The sequence below is a fragment of the Pantherophis guttatus genome, chromosome 8, assembly GCF_059756535.1.
Source record: "Pantherophis guttatus breed Tessera chromosome 8, ASM5975653v1, whole genome shotgun sequence".
Lineage (NCBI taxonomy): Eukaryota > Metazoa > Chordata > Lepidosauria > Squamata > Colubridae > Pantherophis > Pantherophis guttatus.
In genome coordinates, this window is record NC_142070.1 from 14,467,393 (window position 1) to 14,494,425 (window position 27,033).

The 27,033-nt window shown below is 41.3% G+C and overlaps 1 protein-coding gene across 2 annotated transcripts in view; it reads right to left on the reverse strand.

The window, feature by feature from the left end:
- Positions 1-424: 424 nt before the first annotated feature.
- LOC117678942 (broad substrate specificity ATP-binding cassette transporter ABCG2-like) overlaps positions 425-27,033 on the reverse strand; it is a 43,404-nt gene continuing 16,795 nt past the window's right edge. For both annotated transcript variants that reach the window (XM_034440459.3, XM_034440460.3), the window contains exons 6-16: positions 24,757-24,914; positions 21,884-22,035; positions 18,975-19,073; positions 15,258-15,487; positions 9,498-9,580; positions 8,644-8,733; positions 6,575-6,699; positions 6,169-6,323; positions 4,945-5,034; positions 3,278-3,375; positions 425-1,266 (exon numbers count right to left, since the gene is read on the reverse strand). In XM_034440459.3, coding sequence (XP_034296350.2) covers positions 1,119-1,266; positions 3,278-3,375; positions 4,945-5,034; positions 6,169-6,323; positions 6,575-6,699; positions 8,644-8,733; positions 9,498-9,580; positions 15,258-15,487; positions 18,975-19,073; positions 21,884-22,035; positions 24,757-24,914 — 1,428 coding nt within the window. In that variant the 3' untranslated portion in view covers positions 425-1,118. The remainder of the gene's footprint in view (positions 1,267-3,277; positions 3,376-4,944; positions 5,035-6,168; positions 6,324-6,574; positions 6,700-8,643; positions 8,734-9,497; positions 9,581-15,257; positions 15,488-18,974; positions 19,074-21,883; positions 22,036-24,756; positions 24,915-27,033) is intronic.

Genomic DNA, 27,033 nt, shown 5'->3' on the forward strand with positions numbered 1-27,033 from the left:
TACTTCAGACCATGAATCGCTTACTATCCTGTTTGTTGAGAAATATGATTAATCTGGAATTAAGCATTTCAGAACCATTTAGTATCTGGAAAAGAATTAAACACACACAGTGGTACCTTGTTACTCAACTGCTTTGAAACTCATAGAATTTGGTACTCAATGCATTTTGACATGAACATTTTGTTCTGGTACTCATCATTTGTTTGGTACTCAACACACAAGCTAGAAGTTGTTGCTGTCAGCTGCCTTACTGGGAAAAATTTCTTTGGTACTCATTATTTTTGGTACCCATCATGCCTCCTGAAACCAATTAACAAGGAGTACCAAGGTATATATTTGATTATTTGAAAAATAACCTGAAAACCTATTTTTAAATGGTAGCATTTCCCTTCTAGGAATTATTTATGTTCGAATCAAGGATTAATTTTATTTGTGACATGATTGATTTTATTGCTATTTATTGATGGATCCATTCATTTGAATATAATTTTATTATCATTTAATGTTGTGAATCAGCATGGGCTATGTCAGGAGTATGCAGAAACAAATAAAATATAAATAAAATAAATGCCACCGATATTAAAGGAAGTCTCCAGACTTGTAAGCAGGAAATAACTGACATTTGATTTTCAGACTTTTTGACACGGAACCAAATAATATCTGCGGGTCAGTGGTGGGTTTCAATTTTTTTTACTACCGGTTCTGTGGGTGTGGCTTAGTGGGTGTGGCGTGGCTTGGTGGGCATGGCAGGGAAAGGATACTGCAAAATCTCCATTCCCTCCCCAATCCAGGGGAAGGTTACTGCAAAATCCCCATTTCTCCTGATCAACTGGGAGTTGATAGGAAGACAATAGATGGGGGCGGGCCAGTCAGAATTTTTACTTCCGGTTCTCCGAATATTTCCACTACCGGTTCTTCAGAACTGGTCAGAACCTGCTGAAACCCACCTCTGCTGCGGGTATTATAAAGGCAAACATGTTGGCTGAAGGCTGAGGTTTTTCTTGTTTGTGAGTTCGAAAGAATACAGTTATGAGAGAAATAGTCTTTTTTTCTCATTCTCCTCTTTACATGATTCTGGATTGGACTAACTGGATTGGACCCTTGACAACTTCATGGACTTAAGAGAACTTTTTCATGAAATGTAGCTTCAAGTAAGAAATAGTGAGGAAAATGATGGTCATGCAAGCCAGTGCCACATGGTTCTGCCATAACCCCCAACTAGTTGCATCGATCCCTTGGCTTTCCAGATATTGTTCTCCAGTGCACCTAGAAAGAAACACAAGCGGAGATTTTTAGTCATCAGAAGCTCCACCACAGAGGTCCCAAACTTGTGTGGTACCAATAGAGGAGAATATTTGTAGTTCAGGGTTGAAAATGAGGAGTCCTCTTGGTGCTCTCTGAGCTTGGTTGTTTTCATGCAGATGTTTCATAACCCAAAATTAGGTAACGTCATCATCAGTACATCTCATGGTGTTACCTAGTCTGGGTAATGAAACACCTGCAAGAAAACAACCAAGCTCAGAGACCACCAAAGCATCCTCAGTCTTGTGTGGACCAAGGACTGCGACATGGAGGTGGCTTAATTAATTTAGTTTAATTTAATTTAATTTAATTTAATTTAATTAATTTAATTTAATTTAGTTTAGTTTAGTTTAGTTTAGTTTAGTTTAGTTTAGTTTAGTTTAATTTAATTTAATTTAATTTAATTTAATTATTTATTATTTAATTTAATTAATTTAATTTAATTTGCCGCCTATTCACCCATGGTGACTCAAGGTGGCTTACAGAATATAAAATCTCATTTAAAACAATAGAACTAATAAAAAGAATAAAAAAATTAATAATACAATACAGTACAGTACAGTACAGTACAGTACAGTACAATACAATACAATACAATACAATACAATACATAACAACCAGTTCGTTCTCACAGGGAGGGACTACTCAGGGTGCCGTCAGTCAAATTATGCCGACTGGCGACTCCCAGGGGGAGGGCCTTCTCTGTGAGGGCTCCAACCCTTTGGAATGAACTGCCCCCTGAGATACGAAATATCCCTGATATCCGTGCTTTCCGCCGTGCCCTCAAAACCCTGATGTTCCAACAGGCGGGGCTAAACATATGAACATGTGAATGTTTTTAAAATGTTATCTAATTTTAGGTTCTATTTAATTGGGTCAAACTATGTTATAATAATAATTTTAATTAGCAATTTTATGATGTTTGTGTATCTATATTTTTCTTGACTGTACACCGCCTTGAGTCCTACGGGAGAAAGGCAGTATAGAAATATAATAACATAACATAACATAACATAACATAACATAACATAACATAACATAACATAACATAACATAACATAACATAACATAACATAATAGAACATAATATAATCACCCCCACCCCGGCAACAGCCAATCACACGAGCCATTCTGCTCTGGGTTCCCCAGGCCCGCTGGCAGAACCAGGTCTTCAGTGCCTTCCGGAAGAGTATTTATTAGAGTGGGGGCCGTTCTAATCTCTGGGGGAATGACGTTCCAGAGAGAGGGAGCCACCACAGAGAAGGCCCTTCTTCTGGGTCCCACCAGGTATATCTCCCTCGGGGATGGGACCCGCAGCATTCCCTGCCTCCCCGCTCTGATGGGTCAGGCAGATGTGACCGGCAAGAGACGGTCCCTCAGATAACCTGGTCCCAAGCCATGAAGGGCTTTAAAGGTGACAACCAGCACCTTGAATTGCACTTGGAGCCAATGCAGCTCCTGCAGGAGAGGTGATACATGTGCACACTGGGATCTGCACAAAACCATGCAGGCCACTGCATTTTGCACCAACTGGAGCTTCTGAATGCTCTTCAAGGGCAGCCCCATGTAAAGCATGTTAGAATAATCAAGATGGAAAGTGACTAGGGATGGATGTGGATTGGTTTGAGGGTGGCCTTAAAACTATCACATAATAATATTGTAAAATCAGGCTAGTCATGTGATGAGCCACTTAATGACTGACATGATTTACAACTATAATTCTAAATTCAATTGTGGTTGTAAATTGTTGGTATTATCAGTGCAAAGACTTTACATAGGAAAATATATTCTGGGGGACCTGATCAGACTTAGATGCTTTCTCCTCCTCATTCCTACTTTAAAGGATTCAAGACTTCATTAACAATAATATTAAAAGGATAAAATGTCATTTCTTTCACTTATAATATCTCGTACCAAGATTGCCTCAAGTCTTTAGTACTAGGCAGAGCTGAGAAAAGCAGAGATCCATACTTACATCTGAATTGTGCTAACTTCTGTGCAATTGGAGCTCCCGTTTTCAATGGTATGGAAATTGCAGAAGTCAAGACCCACAAATTCATTAATCTGCAATGCCTTTGAAGATGAGAAAACATAACACAATAGTGTTTTTGAAAACATACACACAACAAGCACTATATGCACAACAATATGCGTATGCATTCAGAAGTATTGCATATTACGTGTGTTAGACTTACAATATGCCCACTGCTGTTAAAATTGTCCCTTTGTCGACTCTGAAGATGACGTATGTGTAGCCATTTTTTATTGTCTATTCTTTTCTTAATTTTTAGGTTTGCTATTAAAGAAATTTAGTATTACTTCAAGCTTGCCACTCTCTTAACTGTTGAGAGGGGGGTTATAGAGATAAAGGGGGAATCAGGTGAAATGCTCCTGGTTCAGACCGGATCACCCGATCCGGTAGCGATGGCAGCCAGTGGTTCGGAGAACCGGGAGCAAAAATCCCTGCCCCCGCCCCCATGCCCAGCTGAGCAACGCAATCATTAGAGGCTCTTTTTTTTACTTTGAAAAGCATTTTTTCTACAACCTCTTCGGCCGAAAAAAATGCTTTTAAAAGTTTTTTTAAAAAAGCCTCTGATGATCACGCGGCTCAGCTGGGATCGTCAGAGGCTTTTAAAAGCATTTTTTTCTGCAACCTCTTTGGCCGAAGAGGTTGTGGGGGGAAAAAATGCCTTTAAAAGGCTCTGGTGATTCCAGCTGTTGCCTGATCATCAGAGGCTTTTAAAAGCATTTTTTTCTGCAACCTCTTAAGGTTGTAGAAAAAATGCTTTTAAAAGTTAAAAAAAAAAAAAGTTGGCCACACCCACCCAGTCACATTACCCCCACCCCCCAAGCCATGCCCACAGAACCGGTAGTAACAAATTTTACATTTCACCACTGGGGGGAATGTTATGTCTAGGTGGCATTCCTTCCCGTGTGAACAGAGAAGATGCCTGCAGCTGGAGGAAGGTGGAGTTGGGAGTCACCAGACTGATGGACTGAGAATTGACTGGAGATTGTGACTCTGTGGGGAAGTTTCAAACTTCAAACTTTTGCTTTTTATTGGGTGTAATTCCAGATCCGGGTGAGAGTCGGAATGGCACCAAATCCTTGCCAATTTGATATAATAATAACAGTAACAGAGTTAGAGGTCATCTAGTCCAACCCTCTGCTCACACAGGAGACCTATACTAGGGATTTGAACTGCTGATCTTTCTGATCAACAAGCTCAGCGTCTTAGCCACTGAGCTAAGTCTATTAGAGTCTATTTATAAGAGTCTAATAAATAGACTCTAATGGAAAATGGATGCCTTGGATTTTATTTCATGGGACATGTTACTTGGAAGCTTGACACCCTTTAGTTGTATGTTTAGCTGCATTGGGGTCATAACCAATAAAAGATATATCAATATTCTCTTCTTGTATTATTAGTCTCATGACATTACAGAACAGAGATTCTGCAGTCTTGAAATGATTTGATTTGTTTGCTATTCACACTATTGTGGGCTAGAGAATGTGGATGGATGGGTGTATGTATGTACAGATGGATGGATGGATGGATGGATGGATGGAAGGAAGGATGGATGGATGGACAGAAAGATACATATTAGTCAATTCTTCTTTTGAAGATGATGGAGCACTTACTGTCATGCCATATCGAGGGATGCTGAAGTACTGGAGCCAAGAAAGCCACGACAGAATACTGGTGAGATTTACCAACAACCCGGAGAAAATCTGAAGATCAAATCAAAGATGCAAAATTAATTAAAAAAAAGAATGTAATTTTTGAAACTATAATCAATAAATGATCAAACATCTCCTGGAATGTTACAAGACTGTTATATTTTCTCAACTAAATCCTTGCGCTTCATTCTGCGTGTGGTATCATCTGTATCCCATCTTGGTTTTTCAAACTATTTATCATTAAACTAGTGGTAAGAGAAATGCCCATATTTGGGCCTATTGGCTGAATGTTGATGTGTAACCTACACAGCCTGAACCTGAACAGCATTATGTGGGATAGGGATGATAATAGGGAGGGGGACAAGCGAATGGTTAGGGTTAGTAATAGGGAAGTCATAATCATGCAATGGAAACGCCATTTTCTTATGGGTTTTGTTGCAACAAATTCCAAAGGAAGAGGATTTGATTCCATGGCTGTAGTGGTGTAGAAAGTTAGCACCCACCCCCTCCTAGAAAAATGAAATGTTTTAGGAAATATTAAAAAGCAGAATATTATACCTCCCTGGATGAGAAATGGAGAAACATGTTTTCTAGGCAGGAAGCAGACTCACTCTTAATACCCCCCAACCTCCTCAATAGCCCACAACAGATGTCCGCACTTAAGAGATAAAGAGATAGCTAGGTCTATTCATAGGCAAATTCCCTCACCCAAGATCCAACAAAGATAGAATTAGCCCTCTATCCATCTAGCAACAGAACTCACCACGTGGCACTTGGGAAGATTACATCACCCAGCAAGGCTCAACCAGGCTTGGGACTCAAAAGACAACCTACAAAGTTACCCCTGAATGGCCCCATGGGAGTCTGACAACCAATCAGAATACAAGATCAAATTCAAAAGCCCAACAGAGGTCATAAATCTCTCTCTCTCTCTCTCTCTCTTTCTCTCTCTCTCTCTCTCCTTCCCTCCCTCCCTCCCTCCCTCCCTCAAAACCATGTGGTCCTGTCCACCATTAAACCCCATCTTTTCAAGCAGTCTCCATGTTTCCAGTGTCTTTCTCCCCACTTGGAACTGAACCCAGATGGACCTTTCTCCCAATGGTGGTTGACAATTTTTTTGACCCCTTGGCTACCTCTGAAGTTGGACAAAGTAGCCTTAATGAGACATCCGTTCAAGGTACTCACGATCATAAAAACAAAGCTGATTGTCATCAGAAGATTGGCGACAGCCATCACATCGTGTCCTGTAGCAATAGCAAGTGCCATAGAGGTTGCAGTGTATGACACCATCATCAAAGTGAACATCATTATAAAGAAAGCCTCTACGGTGGGTTTCAGGCCTTGAGAACAAGAAAAGCAGGATGGGAAAGTCAATCCTATTATATTGCCAAACATTATTTTACCTTGAGGATTAGATTTTTTTTTTATTTTTTGGGTTACATAACTCATTCCGATTTGCATAAAGATGCCTTTTAATTTTTATAACGTCTACCATATAGTTTTATAGTTTATAGTTTTATAACATCTATACACGAAAGATTTGTTTGCAGATATATTTTTTTTCCAGATAGACAAAAGATGATAAACTTACCTAACATGAAATAAACTATGCAGGTGAAAATTATGCTGGGCAAAGTCCTCATGGGTATTAAATCAGCCATTAGTTTAGAGAAGAAGTATGCAGAAATTCGATAGTATCCACTGATATATTCATGTCTATAACAAAACAGTCCCCCAGAAAATCAGAGGCTCAATTAAATTTCACTCATTAAAAATATACACGTGTCATGAATTGCAGCAGAATGACCGTTCCTTGGAAATTATCCTGACTGGAATAATTGCATTTGCAAAAGTTCTACAGTTTTTAATTTGACCTCTTACAATAAGTGTACACAGTACACTGAATAATAATGTAACTACTGTTTATGGAATAAATCGCAAGCTGTATTCACACTCTGTACATAAAACCTAGCTCAGCATTTCAAATCTCTATGGCTGAGATCACAAACTAGATAAAATAAGTAACAGTAACAGAGTTGGAAGGGACCTCAGAGGTCATCTAGTCCAACCCCCTGCTCACACAGGAGACCTGTACTAGGGATTCGAACCGCTGAACTACCGACCTTTCTGATCGACAAGCTCAGTGTCTAAGGTTATAGTCAATAAAGCAATAAAGCAATCAAAAAATAAATATCACATTTTGATATATCCTAATATCAATATGTATTCTAATCACAAATTCTCATTCTCAGAATATACATATTTATTTCTGCAAAAACTGTGATTCCTTGTAATTTAAGACATTTCATATTTTCCCCTGTATATTTTTAAAATTACAGATTAAAGCCAGCATTCCAAACTTATTTAGCCAGACCTTTTGTTTCAGGAAAACTTAGCTTGTTTTTTTATCTCTTGCATTTTTTTTTTTAATTTGATTTATATGCCGCCCTTCTCCGAAGACTCAGGGCGGCTTACAATGTGCTCAGCAATAGCCTTCATCCTTTTGTATATTTATACAAAGTCAGCTTATTGCCCCCACAAACTGGGTCCTCATTTCACCTACCTTAGAAAGGATGGAAGGCTGAGTCAACCTTGAGCCTTGGCGAGATTCGAACCCTGCAGTAATTGCAGGCAGCTGGTCTTAATAAGCTTAATAACAGGGTGCCTTAAACCCCTGTACTACCAAGGCATATCGGTTATGCTTGCCAATTTGTTTTTAATGAATGTTTTTAATGTTCTTTTGTCTCTCCATGGAGCTGTGGTGGCTCAATGGTTAGAATGCAGTATTGCAGGCTAATTCTGCCGATTGCCAACAGTTTGATCCTGCCAGCAGTTCAATCCTGACTGGCTCAAGGTCGATTCAGCCTTCCACCCTTCCGAGGTCGGTAAAATGTGGACCCAGATTGTTGGGGGCAATAGGCTGACTCTGTAAACCGCTTAGAGAAGGATGTAAAGCACTGTGAAGCAGTATATAAGTCTAAGTGCCATTGCACATTGTACTACCCAGAATCATGGAGTAGGTAGCATTCTTAATAATTATCACAAATTAAAGCTACAAATAGTCATACAAACATAAGCTTATCTAATAGGCACAGAGAAGAAGAACCTTGGTGGCGCAGTAGACTAAAGTGCTATTAAGTAGCACCAGCTGCCTGCAATTACTACAAGTTCAAATCTCACCAGGCTCAAGGTTGACTCAGCCTTCCATCTTTTCGAGGTAGGTAAAATGAGGACCCGGATTGTGGGGGCAATAAGATGACTTTGTATAAAAAAGAACGCCGCTTAGGGGGGGCCGAAAGCCCTACTAAGCAGGTATATACAAAAGTATGAAGGCTATTGCTTAACGCATTGTAAGCCGCCCTGAGTCTCCGGAGAAGGGCGGCATATAAATAAAACCAATAAATAAATAAATAAATAAACATTATGACCATTATCTTGAGTTTTCAGATTGCCATATAGACACACACACACACACACACACACCACAATGAGGTTCAAATTTACACACTCCTTGAGGCCTAGAATGATCTTATCAACTCCAAGGAGACAATATTGCAAGTGAAGAGCTAATAGATTAAAAGATTTATCACCAAATAAAGAATTCTTTTAGATGTTCATCACCTATTATTATTTCTATTTTGTCTAGGAAGGCTTACTTACATAAATATTTTCTTCTCTACCACAAAGAGTTCAATTGCTGAAATGCTGCTGAAACACTGATTAGTAGTCATAAAGAACATGGCACCAATTCTAGGGGAAAAAAACACAGATTGTCATTGTGAGAAACTAGTCTTTTCAAACGGCTTTTAAAAAGAAATAAGTCAGCCCCAGTGCTCCTAGGTTTTATTTTCTTAGCAAAAAAATGTTCTGTCACTTGTGTTCTAGAAGGTGAATACTAGATCAAAGAGAATGGTTTGGAAAAGGAAGTTTCACTGGATCTACAAAAGAAACTGGATGAGGTTTTAAAGTTTAAAAGGGAAATACAAACGATAAACCAAGAGAGTGACTTGACTATTTTTTTTCCCCTTAAAAAGTTGTCAAAAAAGGAACAAAAAATCTTGCTTTAATCTTGATTTTAAAAATACATGTTTTATCAAAATTAAAATAAGAAAAGTTATTACTTCTGGTAACTTGTTATGTCAGTTTTGTGTGGGTGGTGTTTTTTGGCTTTATAAGCTGTTAAACAGTAAAAGTGGCAGATATCACCCTTTTTTATGAAAAGCACAGCCTATTTTCATATTTCTAGCCTTTTTCATAGCAGAATTGAAGCGCTATCTCCAAAATATAATTTGGATAATGACGCCATTATGCAAAAACACGTACTATGCATAGCGATAAATATCACACAAAATAGTGGAAGCCTCTCCACTTCCCCATACATTTTTGTGTAATAAACACTTTCAATCTGTCAAAATAAGGCTTCACTTTATTTCAAGTTATCCTTGTTGGAATTTGCACTCAAAACAAATACGGTATCACTCATTTAATCACCTTTTTATCCCCAAAGGACTCACCTATTTTGCAAACCTTTGCCATCATTTGTTACACCAAAGAATATGGCACCCACGACTAATCCCAGGAAAATTGTAACCAATAACTGAAATATAAATATGTCATATTATGCTCAGTTGTATATCATCATGGTTCACAAATTGACATCATAAAAACCAAAGACAATTTTTTGCTTATTTTTCTTCCCCAAATAACCTTCATTCATTCTTTTAAAAATCAAAGCCATCGTGCTATAAAAAACAAATTTTCCAGTCATCATTACTAACCGTGTTCAATTTAACATAAGATAAGATAGCCTTTATTGTCATTTTTTTTACTGTAAGCACACTGGCATACATTAAAAATGAAATTCTGTTGCCTGCTCTCAAAAGAAAGTTTATACAGTATCTACCTATACCAGGGGTGGGCAACTGTGGCCCTTTTACAACCTGTGGACTTCAACTCCCAGAATTCCTGAGACAAGCTGTCTCAGGAATTCTGGGAGTTGAAGTCCACAGGTTGTAAAAGGGCCACAGTTGCCCACCAGACCTATACTTATAAATAACACACATATACACATGCTATACACACACACATCACTTTCCATTTTGAATACATAGCAGAAAGAGGAAACTTCAGAGTTCAAAAGGTTGATGCTATATTTAATTTAATTTAATTTAATTTCAAAGTGTGAATGGCTAGTTTTAGCAATAATTGTTAGTTTCAGGAGAAGTTTGGAATTGTGCTTGTAGCTAAGATAACTGATGTTTCACAAATTGGAATTTGCGTGATCTCTACACTAACATAAAAACATTGGAAAACACTTGTTCTAGTGTGATCTGCTGACTTTATGCAACCATCTTATGCTACCAATAAAGGAGAATATTTGTAACTGGGAGTTGAAATAAGGAGTTCTTGGTGCTCTCTGAGCTTGCTTGTTTTCTTGCAAATATTCCATTACCCAACTAGGTAACATCATCAGTGCTAGACTAGACTAGCACTGATAGTGTTACCTAGTTAGGGTAATGAAATGTTTGGAAGAAAAGAAGCAGGCTCAGAGAGCACCAAGGACCCCTCATCTCAAGCTGCGTCACCATGGGATAAGACAGATATGGTGTGGATTTCTCACTCTTCATACAAATGTGGCCTTAGAAAGCTCCATAAATAGAATAGAATAGAATAGAATAGAATAGAATAGAATAGAATAGAATAGAATAGAATAGAATAGAATAGAATAGAATAGAATAGAATAGAATAGAATTCTTTATTGGCCAAGTGTGATTGGACACACAAGGAATTTGTCTTGGTGCATATGCTCTCAGTGTACATAAAATAAAAGATACATTCATCAAGAATCATAAGGTACAACACGTAATGATAGTCATAGGGTACAAATAAGCAATCAGGAAACAATATCAATATAAATCGTAAGGATACAAGCAACAAAGTTACAGTCATAAGTGGAAGGAGATGGGTGGTGGGAACGATGAGAAGATTAATAGTAATGCAGACTTAGTAAATAGTTTGATAGTGTTGAGGGAATTATTTGTTTAGCAGAGTGATGGCGTTCGGGAAAAACTGTTCTAGTGTCTAGTTGTTCTGGTGTGCAGTGTCCATAGTGTCATTTTGAGGGTAGGAGGTGAAACAGTTTATGTCCAGGATGTGAGGGGTCTGTAAATATTTTCACAGCCCTCTTTTTGACTCGTGCAGTCTACAAGTCCTCAATGGAAGGCAGGTTGGTAGCAATTGTTTTTTCTGCATAAAGGCTATGTTAGCTCAAGAATTCTGGAAGCTGCAATCCTTAAGTGGAGAACAATAATACTTGTCCAAGACAAAAGGGGCCTTTAGTCTTTACAAAGGGAGCAAAACATACCGTTGAAATAGTTGAACTACAAGTTGGACTACAAGAACTACATAGCATTGTTTAAATTTGTAGCCAATGTAACAGTATTAAGCCAGTAGTGAAATCCAAATTTTTTTACTACCGGTTCTGTGAGGGTGGCTTGGTGGGCATGGTAGGGGAAGGATACTGCAAAATCCCCATTCCCTCTCCACTCCTGGGGGAAGGATATTGCAAAATCTCCACTCTGGGGCCAGCCAGAGGTGGTATTTGCCAGTTCTCCGAACTACTCAAAATTTCCGCTACCGGTTCTCCGAACTACTCAAAATTTCCACTACTGGTTCTCCAGAACCTGTCAGAACCTGCTGGATTTCACCCCTATATCAAGCCATTGAGAGTTGATCTTGAAGAGATTCCAAAAACTGCCAAAAAGACCTAGTGTCAAAAATCATGCAACTAAGCCAATTGTATTAGAGAGCAAGGATCATAGCAAGACCAGTCTGAGGAGATTAACCCAAAGGTTTAAAGGCATACCTTGGGGCATTTACAGATTTCATTTCAAAACCATTCCTAAGGAGGTTAGGAAGATCAAAACAATTGCGAGGGGCAGGAAGTTAGGACTCTCAGCCCTGGGGGGATTATAAGGCTCTTAAAGGGCATAATTCTTGTCACAAGGTCAAGCTTTTACAATGCAATTAAAAGGGATTTTCATAACATCAGCATACCACATCAAAGGCCGTTGTGATGAGGCGATTATTGCCCCGTGGAGAGCAAAGGTTTAACAAGAAATCAAACAGATCTGATCATTTTATTAAGCTCCACTTCTAAAGTTTCCCAACACCACCAAACTTCTAAGAAATGACGGTGAAAGTGGACAGATTTTATTTGCTGCTATTTCTCCCTGGCAATTACCTTTAAAACATAACTATTACACTTATCGGGAACCCAAAATCAGTCTTTGTTTATTGAATCTAAGAGGACTTCCACACAAAATAGAATAACAGAGTTGGAAGGGACCTTGGAGGTCTTCTAGTCCAACCCCCTGTTTAGGCAGGAAACCCTATAGCATTTCAGACAAATGGTTATCCAATCTCTTCTTTAAAACTTCCAGTGTTGGAGCATTTACAACTTCTGGAGCAAGTTGTTCCACTGATTAATTGTTCTAACTGTCAGGAAATTTCTCCTTAGTTCTAGGTTGCTTCTCTTCTTGATTAGTTTCCACCCATTGCTTCTTCTCTTGCCCTCAGTTGCTTTGGAGAATAGCTTGACTCCCTCTTCTTTGGGGCACATTCTGAGATATTGGAAGACTGCTATCATGTCTCCCCTAGTCCTTCTTTTCATTAAACTAGACATACGTAATTCCAGCAACCGTTCTTCATATGATTTAACCTCCAGTCCCCTAATCATCTTTGTTGCTCTTCTCTGCACTCTTTCTAGAGGCTTAACATCTTTTTTACATCATGGCAACCAAAACTGGATGCAGTTTTCCAAGTGTGTGGTCTTACCAAGACATTATAAAGTGGTATTAACACTTCCCGTGACCTTGATTTTATCTATCACATACAGTCACTGGATTCACTTATCAAATCTTCCACAGCAATTTCAAGCTGTCAAGCTAGCATCCATCATTACTGAGCTCCTACAGTTGGCTAATGGAAGGGTACAAAAATGACAGCCAACTTATCCTCACCCTCATTGTTCTCTTCTCATGTCTGCTTTTTGCAGCCAGAAGGGAAAAAAATAGGGAGAATCAGGAAACTACTGTGTGAGATGAGCAGGAAAATAAGACAACAGGGTGTCTTGGCTGGAGGAAAGTAGCAAAACATGCTAGAGGCATGCTAGAGCAGGAGACTCCAACCTTGGCAACTTTAAGACTCATGGACTTCAACTCCCAAAATTCCTCAGCCAGTCATGCTGGCTGAGGAATTCTGGGAGTTGAAGTCCACGAGTCCTAAAGTTGCCAAGATGTTAAGCCTGAATCTCAGCTCCTTGTCCCGTACGGCACGGAGACAGCAATAAAACACAGCCGGACACATCAACTGAATGGTGATTGGGGTGTGGGATTGTTTGTATCCTTGGGTACTCTAACATGAATTTGCCATGACATGTGGCATAAGTCACACAAGGTTGGCGACGCATGCTAGAGAGCAGAAGTTCTAGGAGGCCCAAGAGGCAGAAGTCCCAGCCAAGAAGAAAATTACAGCTCCATAATAAAATATGAATTAAATCCTTTGGATCAGGAAATGGAGTGATAATCAGGTTAGTTAGTTTCAGGGGTGGGATTCAAAAATTTTAGCAACCGGTTCTCTGCCTGGTTGCTGGGTGGGTGTGGCCATGGCGGGCATGGACTACTCGGCCTCCTGCACCATGGCAGGGACGGCATTTTTACCCTCCCCAAGCTCCAGAGGTTTTCCTCAAGCCTCCGGGAGGGCGAAAACGGCCTCCCCTGGGCTCTGGAGGCACTCCCAAGGCCGGAAACAAGCCCGTTTCCAGACTTCTGGAACTTCCGGGAGGCCTATTTTTCATCCTCCCAGAACCTCCACGTGGGCCCTGCACTTACCTGGCATCCAAAATTGGCCGCATGGAGACTCCTGAGAGGGGAGGGGAGGAGTGGGTGGGGCCAGCCAATCCTTGCAACTACCGGTTCGGTGAACCAGATGTAAAATTAGTATCCGGTTACCTGAACTGGTCCAAACCGGCTGAATCCCACCCCTGGTTAGTTTCCTAGAGAGGCAGCATTCAAACTGGTGCTATATCTGAGAATGGGAAGGGTCTCAGAGAAGATCAGCTTTTTCTCCAGCTGATCTTTTCTGGGACCCCTTCTATAGTCAAGGGAATGTCAGGAGAGAATTCCCAGCTGGGATTTCTCAAATTGGAAGGTGTGGGTGGTCAGAGATGCTTTAGCGGTGATGGAAAGGCATGTTAACCGAAAGCAACAACAACCCTCTGCATTTCTCAACAGTACTGTAAAGATTTCTCTAAGAGGAAAAGTAAAAAATAATGAAGGACTTGAAAATAAGGTAGCCTAGACAACTAAGTCCCAAGCAATACCTCACTAGCTTCAGTAGCAATAGCACTTATACTGGTATTTATATATCTCTTCATAGAGTTTCACAGCCCACTCTAAGTGGTTTACAGAGTTACCCCCAACAATCTGGGTCTTCATTTTACTGACCTCAGAAGGATGGAAGGTTGAGTCAACCTTGAGCTGGTGAGAATCTAACTCGGGGTGAAATGCTCCCGGTTCGGACCGGATCACCCAATCCAGTAGTGATGGAGGCAGGTAGTTCGGAGAACCGGTAGCAAAAATCCCTGCCCCCCCCCCATGCCCAACTGAGTCACGCAATCATCAGAGGCTTTTTTAAATTATTTTTAAAAGCATTTTTTCTAGAACCTCTTCGGCAGAAAAAATGCTTTTAAAAGTTAAAAAAAAAAAGCCTCTGATGATTGCATGGCTCAACTGGGATCGTCAGAGGCTTTTAAAAATATTTTTTCTACAACGTCTTCAGCCGAAAAGGTTGTAAAAAAAAAAATGCTTTTAAAAGCCTCTAACGATCCCAGCTGAGTTGCCTGATCGTCAGAGGCTTTTAAAAGAAAAAAAGCCTCTGCCAATCAGGCAACTCAGCTGGGATCGTCAGAGCCTTTTAAAAGCATTTTTTTACAACCTCTTTGCCGAAGAGGTTGTAGAAAAAATGGTTTTAAAAGTAAAAAAAAAAAAAGTTGGCCATGCCCACCCAGTCACATTACTCCCACCACCAAGCCATGCCCACAGAATCGGTAGTAACAAATTTTAGATTTCACCACTGATCTAACTCCTGGCAGTTGGCAGAATTAGCTTGCAATACCGCATTCCAACAATTGTGCCACCACAGCTCATCTACATTTAGAGTAAGCATAAGACTGGAATGACAATGGATAGGACGCTTGAAACTTTTTAAATTACCTGTGCTATGGAGGCTTGAGGATTACCTATTAAATTTTTGAACATCCGTTTGGAGACCCACTTCATCTGGTGAAAGAAGGAAGTGGAATAGGTGACTTTTTGGAAAGTGGTCTTTTTGGTTTCGCCCTTTGCAGACAGCTTTTCCAATTCTGTTTTGGTTTCTTGATTGTAAGAAGAACTGGAATACTTCTCTACCAATTTCTCAGCCAGTGTCTGATCTTGAGTACCATCTTTAAAGAGAGAAGAGGAAAATTAATTACTTTGAATATTGTTTTGCATTCAACATTGTGAGAATATTGTTGCTTAAATATAAGTAGTCCTCGACTTGTGACTACAATTCAGCTTCAAATTTCTGTTGTTAAGTGAGACATTTGTTAAGTGAGTTTTGCCCCATTTTACAACTTTTGTTGCCACAGTTGTTAAATGAATCGTTGCAGTTTTTAAGCTAGTAACAAGGTTGTTAAGTGAATCTGACTTCCTCATTGACTCTGCTTGCCAGAAGTTTGCAAAAGGTGATCATGTGACCCAGGGCGCTACAACCATCATAAGCATGAGCCGGTTGCCGAGCATCCGAATTTTGATCATGTGACCAGGGTGGAAGCTGCAACGATCATATGAAAAACAGTCATAAGTCACTTTTTCGATGCTGTTGTAACTGAACGGTCACTAAATGAACTGTTGTAAGTTGAGGACTACCTATATTTATAATAATAAATCCTAGACATAAACTGTTTCAACTCCTACCCTCACAATGACGATATAGAGCACTGCGCACCAGAACAACTAGACACAAGAACAGTTTTTTCCCAAACGCCATCACTCTGCTGAACAAATAATTCCCTCAACACTGTCAAACTATTTACTAAGTCTGCACTACTATTAATCTTCTCATCATTCCTATCACCTATCTCCTTCCACTTATGACTGTAGGACTGTAACCTTGTTGCTGTATCCTTACGATTTATATTGACTGTTTCCTAATATGATTTGATTGCTTATTTGTATCCTATGACTATCATTAAGTGTTGTACCTTATGATTCTTAATGACTGCATCTTTTCTTTTTATGTACACTGAGAGCATATGCACCAAGACAAATTCCTTGTATAGAATAGAATAGAGTCAATGTGATGGTATCATTTAATATGTTAGATGTGTGGAGAAGGGCAATGCAATTTTCACCAACCAAGTACCAAGAATAAGCATAATTTCACAGATCGGCATAAAGCAGTATGGTATTTTTGGAAGATATATTAGAATAGAATAGAATAGAATGGAATGGAATGGAATGGAATGGAATGGAATGGAATAGAATAGAATAGAATAGAATAGAATAGAATAGAATAGAATAGAATAGAATAGAATAGAATAGAATAGAATAGAATAGAATAGAATAGTGTGATAGGACACACACGGAATTTGTCTTGGTGCATATGCTCTCAATGTACATAAAAGAAAAGATACTTTCGTTAAGAATCATAAGATACAACACTTAATGATAGTCATAGGGAACAAATAAGCAATCAAATCATATTAGGAAACAGTCAATATAAATTGTAAGGATACCAGCAACAAGGTTACAGTCATACAGTCATAAGTGGGAGGAGATGGGAGGTGATTGTATGTCCAATCACACTTGGCCAATAAAGAATTCTAATCTAATCTAACCTAATGATGATGACAGAAAACTGTTCAAACTATAGATCTCAGCAAAGCCAGTTCAGAACTGTATGTTTGTTTGATCTATATCTGTTTTTCCTTTAGGAAGGTGAGATAGCATACATATATCTCTTCCTTTTAATTTTCCCCATAACAATCTTGGGAGATAAATTAAGCTGAAACAAAGTTACTGAATCAAAGTCACCCAGTGAATTTCTGTGTAGCCGAGTTCAAACTTTGACTTGTATCTCACTGATCATGGTCCAACACAGGGGTGAAATCTACTTACCTTACCAACTGGTACGGAAGTGCACGCGCGCGTCACATGCGCGCACGGACCCTCTGCGCATGCACAAACCTTTCTGCACATGTGCAGAGGATAAAATACAGGTTACTTCCTGGATAAAAACAGGAAGTAACGACGACTGGGTGGGTGGGTGGTGCCTCGTGCTGCCATTGTTACCGGTTCTCCGAACCACCGGCTGCCATCGCTACCAGTTCAGCTGAACTGGTCCGAACCAGGAGCATTTCACCCCTGGTCCAACACCTTTCTTGTCACCCACAAATTGGTGAGAGTGTATATATCCTTTTACTTATTTTGAATTTTTTACCACACTTTTACATCTAAAGGTGGCTCATAGTGGTGCATACTAAAATCTAAGATGAAATAACAACAATACTGACATTAAAAGGTTGGTAAAAAGACAAAAATAGTAGAAGGAACAAAGTTAGTCAATGATGGCCAAAAAAACCCAGAGTCTGCTAGTCAGGGGTGGGTTCTAAATTTTTTTATTACCGGTTCTGTGGGTGTGGCTTATTTTGTGGGCATAGCTTGATGGTCATGTGACAATTATTTAGGATTTAGCAGAGGTACTGGTCTACCAGGCTTTTAACTGCTTGCAGAGCTGTACCAATCTACTCATGTATTTTTGCAGGCACTGGTCTACTCATTTGTTTTCTTTTAACACTGATCAGCTGTAGGGTGGCCCTTTGAAGCCCGGTGGAAAGAGTTTAAACAGTTTTTTTCCCTCTAGCCATCAGCTGGGATTCAGGAGGCAGCAATAGATTGGGGGTGGGGCCAAATAAAAGGTAAGAATAACGCGGGGGGATGGGGGGCACAGGGGGGTGGGGCGGCGAGGGGAGTGGGGCGGAGCGGGGGGCGAGGGGGGCAAAACCGGTTCGGTGACATCATATCGTCACCCCTACCGGCTCGGGAGAACTGGGCCAAACCGGGAGGAACCCACCACTGCTTGCCTTACCAGAAGGCAAGACAAGAAACAATGGATGGAAACTAATCAAGGAGAGAAGTAACCTGGAAACTAAGGAGAAATTTATTAACAGTGAGATCAATTAAAACGGCTTGCCTCCAGAAATTGAGTGTTTTCCACCACTAGAGGCTTTTAAGAAGAGTCTGGACAGCCATTTGTCTGGAATGGTACAGGGTCTCCTGCTTGAACAGGGGGTTGGACTAGATGACCTCCAAGGTCCCTTCGAACTCTGTTATTCTGTTATTCTTTTTTGGTAACAACTTTTATTCTTTTTTTTTTAAAGAATACATACATAAATGTACAGTTTCTTATCATACATATTATCTTTTAACCTTCATATTAGTTCATTATACTGAATAAAAAAAACTTTTATTAAAAGGTACCAGCTTTTGTGGGTTGTAGCTCTCTTCACCAGATGCATAGGGTAGCTAGAGGTTTGATAAGCCTATGGTTTTAATGCAGTCCAATTAACCCTGCAGAACAAAGTGTTAATCAGGCCAATTTTTCTGCCATCAATTTGTCAGGGCTGGTATTAAAAGATGATCTATGTAATGATGGATGCAGCTTTCCCTACTTTCTGTGGCGCCATGATTAGCGAAAGCTATGCAGCATTTGGGAATACTGACATACAAATGTATCTAATGTACTTGGATATATGTTTCTTGCTGTGCCATTTGCACTATTCAAATCCTAAGGGAGTTCAATGTCAGAGTTGACAGTGCAAAAAGCAGATTGCCTCTCCATATAACATACCAGATTCCGAACAAGGAGCTATCTTTTACACACTATACCTTTGTCGGTTTCATTATGAGAAGCCACAGCTGTCGAGTCTCCATTAATGATATCCAGGAAAAAGTCAGCAGGGTTATTGTATGGCTCACACTCATAACCTCAAAAAGAAAGAAAAGAAACAAAACGCTTCTGCGTCACTCCAACGGTTGGTGAAAATATAGGGCAAAGCTTTTCTGACAATACCGCAAACACCTACAGTACATTACTGTTTGCTAGAGTTGGCCCAAAACAGGCTTCCTAGATTCACTCATAAAATTGAGGACAGAGAAATTGGGTAGACATTTTCTGTGAATTTCTCCAGGAGAAGCAAAAAACTTATCCACCAATTTCAAAAATGCAGGACTCCGTCTTAGCAAAGATAGTAGGATCGTCACTGCTGTTTTCCTTTGGGAATTAATGCTGGTGACAGGAACCAGGGAGGCCACAAGTCAATGGAGAATTGACTGTTTATAGCAGGAGTCCCCAACCTCCAATCCTGGTCCACAGCATGTCAGAAACCAGGCCATGCAAACAAGCAAAGTCCCCACGAGATGCAGGCAGCACATGAAACCATGCCCTCTCTGGTCCATGGAAAAACCTCTCCAAGGAACCACTCCCTGGTGCCCAAAAAGTGGGGGGGTGGGGCACTGGTTCAGAGAAGGACTTGACATTTCCATACATATCTCCCGTGGCTACTTCTTAATAAATGTTTCTCCAAAATTATTTCAATACCTCCCGGTTAGACTATTGTAATGCTCTCTACATGGGGCTTCCCTTGAAGAGCACTCGGAGGCTCCAACTGGTCCAGAATGCGGCCGCGCGGGTGGTTATGGGCGCAACTCGTTGTGCCCATGTGACACCCCTCCTGCGCGAGCTGCATTGGCTCCCAGTGGTCTTCCGGGTGCGATTCAAGGTGCTGGTTACCACCTTTAAAGCGCTCCATGGCATAGGACCCGGGTACCTTCGAGACCGTCTTCTGCCACCAATAGCCTCCCACCGGCCAGTCCGCTCCCACAGAGAGGGTCTCCTCAGGGTGCCATCAGCCAAGTTATGTTGGCTGGCGACACCCAGGGGGAGGGCCTTCTCTGTGGGAGCCCCAGCCCTGTGGAATGAACTGCCCCCGGAAATACGTAAGATCTCCGACCTGCGGGTGTTTCGCTGCGCACTGAAGACCCTGTTGTTCCGCCAGGCCGGGCTATCAACATAATAATTTTAAATTGGGGTATTTTAAATTTCTGGGGTTTTAAATTGAGCCAAATTTATTTAATCATTTTAAATTTTAATCATTGTTTTGTCTTGTGTTTTTAAATAGGCTGTACACCGCCCTGAGTCCTTCGGGAGAAGGGCGGTATAGAAATAAAATTATTATTATTATTATTATTATTATTATTATTATTATTATTATTATTATTATTATTATTATTATTACATAACAGCACATGGTTAGACTCCAAAGTTTCCAAGATACATGTACAGTATTTGGTACACCTTATTAATTGTGTAATAGAACTGTGGAAAGTCTTTGGAAGGTGGTTTCTGAAGGCCACATTTCTACAAGGCTCATTGTGACAGCTTCGGACTTTTTCCTCAGGTTTTTGAACGTAAACATGCACACAAAGAAGGAGTACTAAGAAAACTGAGGGAAAGCCTCGAAATATGATGAGCTTCTGAAGGACCATCTGTGGTTACTTTGTGCAAAGCCTCTCTAAATACATTACCAAGATCTAATACATAGGTTTAAATTAAGCAAGGTAATTTATAATTTTATTCATATTGATACTCCATGAGCAATCCTGCCCTTTACTGTTGTCTTTGAACCAGTGGTGAAATGTAAAATTTGTTACTACTGGTTCTGTGGGCGTGGCTTGGGGGGGGTAATGTAACTGGGTGGGCGTGGCCAACTTTTTTTTTTTACTTTTTTAAAGCATTTTTTACAACCTATTAGGACGAATAGGTTGTAAAAAATGCTTTTAAAAAGTTAAAAAAGGTTCTGACGATTACAGCTGTGGCGCGCAATCGTCAGAGCCTTTTTTTTAACCTTTTAAAAGCAGGAAATAATGACACCCGGGTGGGTGGGCGGAGCCTCGCACCGCCATTGCTACCAGTTCTCCAAACCATCTGCCACAACTGGTTCCGGATCACCTGATCCGGTCCGAACCAGGAGCATTTCACCTGTGCTTTGTGTTGTGACTCCAGCCCCCGAACCCATCTTATCGGAGAGAGAAGGCTCCGAAAGTGAAGGAGAGGAGTTGGCCAGGCCTACCACTCCAGGACCCTCCTCTCTGGTAATGCCTCAGGAGTCTCCCAAAGGAGAAGAGATTGGCCAGGAGCCAGGTATCACCAAGCAGTCGCAGTCGGACAGTGACGAAGATAAGTCTTGGCTGGATCCACGCCAGTGTCGGAGAGACAAGTGCACGGAGCAGAAAAGGAGTCGTGCCAGAGATTAAGATGAGTCACTGGACCACACCCCACAGGGGATAAAAGGGGGTGTGGTGGCCATTCAGGCTCTGTGACGGACAAAACTAAACAACTAGCGAGTCGCATTGTATCTCTGAAACTACATTATCTGCCTGCCTTGGATTTAATACGGACTGGACTTGACAACTCTGTGGCTTTGTGTATTTGTTTTGGTTCTCTGTGAGTAAAGTTCTTGGCAAGCAGCTACTGGGTTGCTGCCAATCCTATTATCGAAGGAATTTATTGTCTGCAAGTTTTATTTAACTCCTGGCTGACTGTTTGTGTGCGTGTGTGAGACGGGGACAGAATACTTTGAACTAAGAGTCATACCGGATCTTTGGCAGATTAATCTCAGAGGTAACTACTTCTCCATCAACATTGTGGTTCCAAATTATATCAGATCCCAGATCAGTTATTTGAAAAAGAAAAGGTGATATTCAGACATTCAATAAATAGCCTTCTGGACACTTACCGATGGTCTTGAAGTATTCTAAGGCATTTTGAGCAGGTCCATGATACAAAAGTCTTCCCGCAGCCAACAAGGTCAACTTATCAAACAGTCTGAAGATGGAGTAGCGTGGTTGATGGATGGAAAAAATAATGGTTTTTCCTTGCTTGGACATCCTGCACAGAAAGCAGAAATATGTTAAAGAACTAAAGTTAAGTCCTCAAGATAAAAGACCCTGAAAATTAATATTGATCACTCAAACCCTAGGTTTTGTTTTGTTTTTTGGGGGAAAATGAATTAGCAATAGCACTTAGACTTATATACCGCTTTACAGTGCTTTACAGCCCTCTCTAAGCGGTTTACAGAGTCAGCATATTAAAACATCCATCCATCCATTTATCCATCTGTCATTTTGTTTGGCTGTGCAAAATGTCAATATTTTAACTAGTTTCTTTCTTTTTATTATTCTCTTTTTTTTTTCTTTTCAGGAAGTGGGTGGGGCTGTTAAGAAAGCTGCTTCTGAATTATATCTTGATCCTCTCAAGGGGATGATGTTGTAGAAAATGGCTTTCTTTTATTCTATGTGTGGTCTTTGTGCATAAATACTGTAGCAACATTTCCTTTTATAGAATCATGGAATCAAAGAGCTGACGTGGACCTTGGAGATCTAGTCCAACCAATGGTGGCATTGGTCGCGTTGGTTGATGATCTCTGGAGGGCTCGGGACAGGGGTTGCTCCTCTGTCTTGGTCCTGTTAGATCTCTCAGCGGCTTTTGATACCATCGACCATGGTATCATGCTGCACCGGTTGGAAGAGTTGGGGGTGGGAGGCACTGTATTACGGTGGTTCTCCTCCTTTCTCTCCGACCGGTCGCAGTCTGTGTTGACAGGGAGGCAGAGGTCGACCCCGAGGCCCCTCATATGTGGGGTGCCGCAGGGATCGGTCCTCTCGCCCCTTTTGTTCAACATTTATGTAAAGCCGCTGGGCGAGATCATCCGTGGTTTCGGGGTGAAGTACCATCAGTACGCTGACGACACCCAGCTGTACATCTCCACCCCGGACCACCCCAACGATGCCCTTGAAGTGATGTCCCGGTGCCTGGAGGCCGTACGGATCTGGATGGGAAGGAACAGGCTCAGGCTCAACCCATCCAAGACTGAGTGGCTGTGGTTTCCGACGTTCCGATATAGTCAGCTGGTGCCATCGCTGACTATTGGGGGCGAATCATTGGCCCCCACAGAAAGGGCTCGCAACTTGGGTGTCCTCCTGGATTCACGGCTGTCTTTAGAAGAGCACTTGACGGCCGTGACCGGGAGGATTTTTCATCAGGTTCGCCTGATCCGCCAGTTGCGTCCCTTTCTAGATCGGGACTCCCTACACACGGTCACTCATGCCCTTGTCACCTCTCGTCTGGACTATTGTAACACTCTCTACATGGGGCTCCCATTGAGGTGCACTCGGAGGCTCCAAATGGCGCAGTGTGTGGCCGCGCGGGTGGTTATGGGAGCAACGTGGAGCTCCCATGTAACACCTCTCCTGCGCGAGCTGCACTGGCTCCCGGTGGTCTTCCGAGTGCGCTTCAAGGTTCTGGTTACCACCTTTAAAGCGCTCCATGGCTTACGACCTGGTTATCTATGGGACCGCCTGCTACCACCAATAGCTTCGCACTGGCCAGTACACTCCCATAGAGAGGGGCTCCTCCGGGTGCCGTCGGCCAAACAATGTCGACTGGCGGCCCCTAGGGGGAGAGCCTTCTCTGTGGGGACACCTACGATCTGGAACAAGCTCACCCCGGAGATACGGAGGATCCTGGATCTGCGCACCTTCCGTTGCGCGCTTAAAACATTTTTATTTCATCAAGCTGGCCTGGCCTAAATCTTCTCCCTTTTAAAATTTTAAAATTTAAATTTTAAACACTAATTTTAATTTGTTTAATTATGGGATATTTTAAAATTTAGCCAAATTGTTTAATCTGTTTTAATCTATTTTAAATTTTGTATCTCTGTGTTTTATCTTTTGGCTGTTCACCGCCCTGAGTCCTTCGGGAGAAGGGAGGTATAGAAATTTAATAAAATAATAAATAATAATAATCTGGTTCAGGCCAGTTCGGGCAAACCAGTTGTTAAATTGCTGGCTGGCCTCGCCCTGCCCTGCCCTGCCCCGCCCCGCCCCTTCCAGGAGTCCCCACACGCCCCATTCTTGCTCCCAGGAGGCTGCAGGGAGGCCTACTTGGCTGAAAACGGGGCACGGGGGGTGTCACCCCCCCTGCAGCCCATTTTTGCTCCCAGGGGGGTGCAGGAGGCCAAGTGCTGCTGCTTGTCATAACCCCTGGCCACACCCACCCAGCCGGTCATTAGGGCAGAGAACCGGTTATTTATTTATTTATTTGTTTATTTATTTATTTATTTATTTATTTATTTATTTATTTATTTATTTATTTATTGGTTCGATTTATATGCCGCCCTTCTCCGGAGACTCAGGGCGGCTTACAATGCGTTAAGCAATAGCCTTCATACTTTCGTATATACCTGCTTAGTAGGGCTTTCGGGGGCCCCCCAAGCGGTGTTCTTTTTTATACAAAGTCAGCTTATTGCCCCCACAAACCGGGTCCTCATTTTACCTACCTCGGAAGGATGGAAGGCTGAGTCAACCTTGAGCCTGGTGAGATTTGAACTTGCAGTAATTGCAGGCAGCTGGTGCTATTTAACAGCACTTTAGTCTGCTGCGCCACCAAGGCTCAAATATTAAATTCTTTGAATCCCACCACTGAGTCCAACCTTTCTGCTCAAGGCAGGAGTCTTCTACATCACAGCCAAATGGTTGTCCAGTCTGTTTTTGAAAACCTCGAGTTATTGTCTGTGTAGTTTCTGCATGGAGCACTTCATCTGGCAATTACCTTTTCAAGAGCAGCAAAACGGCATTGGCAGTGCTGGCATCAAGACCAGTGGTTGGCTCGTCTAAGAACAAAATGGCCGGGTCGGTAATGAGCTCCATTCCAATATTGGTCCTTTTCCTTTCTCCTCCCGATATACCACGAATGAACTGAGTTCCAACCTAATGGAAAACGAGAACGCCTATGATACTGTCTTCTTGAAAACATTTTCAGGCAGAGATTATTTAGCACCCAACAATACAAGACTCATATTTGAATTTGACTTTAAAACAATATAAAGGAGAATATTTGTGGCTCAGGGTTGAAATGAAGGGCCCATGGTACTCTCTGAGCTTGGTTGTTTTCTTAAAGACATTTCATAACATCATGATGATAATGTAACCTAGTTTGGCTAACGAAATGTCTACCAGAAAACAACCAAGCTCAAAGAGTACCAAGGACCCTTCCAATTGGAATATGTATTCCTTAGCAGTGGTACATTAGCACAGGCACAATGTTAATACAGTATTACTTTGGGGCACCCTTTGCTGAAGCCTTGGTAGTACAGTGGTCTAAAGCACCCTGTTATTAAGACCAGCTGCCTGCAATTACTGAAGGTTCGAATCTCGCAGGCTCAAGGTTGACTCAGCCTTCCATCCTTTCTAAGGTAGGTAAATTGAGGACCCAGTTGTGGGGGCAATAAGCTGACTTTGTATAAATATACAAAAGTATGAAGGCTATTGCTTAGCGCATTGTAAGCCGCCCTGAGTCTCCGGAGAAGGGCGGCATATAAATCAGATTTTTAAAAAAACACCCTAATTCAGTGTTGATAAGAACAAGCCATAGTATTGTGACTCCGGTTCCTGAGCCTGTCCTCATGGAGGAAGATGACTCTGAAAGTGATGGGGAGGAACTGACAAGGCCTCCCTCTCCAGGACCCTCCTTTCTGGCAACGCCTCAGGTTCCAGCTGAAGGCCAGGAGGAAGGCATGTCGGGGCACCCACTAATAGGGAGTGACGAAGATCAATCTTGGATTGATCCCAGGCAGCGTCGGAGGGAGAGGCGTGCGCAGCAAAGGAAGAGGTGTGGAAGGGGCAGAGATTGTTGAGTCACTGAGCCATACCCCACAGGGGATAAAAGTGGGTGGGGTTGCTCTGCAGGCTCTGTGACGGACAAAAACTGCATATTGTGAGCTTCGGATGGGATATCTTTCGGAATTAAGGCTTGGACTTTGTGAATGACTTCTGACTATTCTTTTGTGCCTTGTGAACTCTTGGTTGCCCCAGCAACGGACTACAGATACGCTGACTCCTGTTTCTAGAGGTGATAAGAAACTTGGCAGGCATTCGGAAAGTAGCTGCCAGAACTTTTATCTGCCAAAGGATTCAGGTCAGCTTGTAAAAATAAATTACTGGTAGACGTCTTTTGCTCGTGTGTCTGCCTATGTGAGGTGTGGGGACAGAACACATAGCAATATCTGGTTTAAGTATTCACTCTCTGTACTTCATCTCCATTTAACCTGGTTCATATTTACTTCAGTATGGTTAATCAGAAAGCTAATAATACATTACTTTCATTTCATTTCATTAAGACCAGTTTCTCTCAGTCTGATAGTTTAGTAGCCAGAATATTGTATTCTCCATCTTTAACTTTTATTTAATGTAACAATCTGGTAGCACATAAGTCTTCCTGTTCTTCACTTCTACCAAAGGTTGATACTGTGTTGTAGTTAAGCTACGCAGAAGTGTTATAGATCATATCATAGGTCTCACTATTAATGCCACAAAGCACAGCCAAATTGCATTTGACTTCAAAGAAATGAAAGGAGGAATATTCCCCATGTCCTGGGGAGTATAAGATATAGGTATATATCTTAATAAGGTATAGACTTTGGAATAAGCACAGTAGTGGCCAAAATTGTGGAAACCTTTTGGGAAAAGTGTATTTTTGAGGTTTGATAGCTAATAACACCACTTTTTTTTTTTTTAAAGTTTCAAGATAATCATATTTCACTGCTGGAATGGCCTGGGAATAGCCCAGACCTTAACCCAATCGAAAATCTATGGAGCCGACTAAAGAAACTTGTTAGTCAGAAGCGACCCAGCAATAAAACCCAGTTAATAGAAGCAATCATTCAATCTTGGTTTCACATGATAACAGAATGTGCAGAACTAAAAGACTTGAAGTGTTCAATCCATGGGAAGACATTGTAAGGTCGTAATTCATGCTAAAGGTTACCCAACTAAATATTAACTGACATGGTAATAATATTTGTGTATCTCATTGTTTCTATGGTGATGA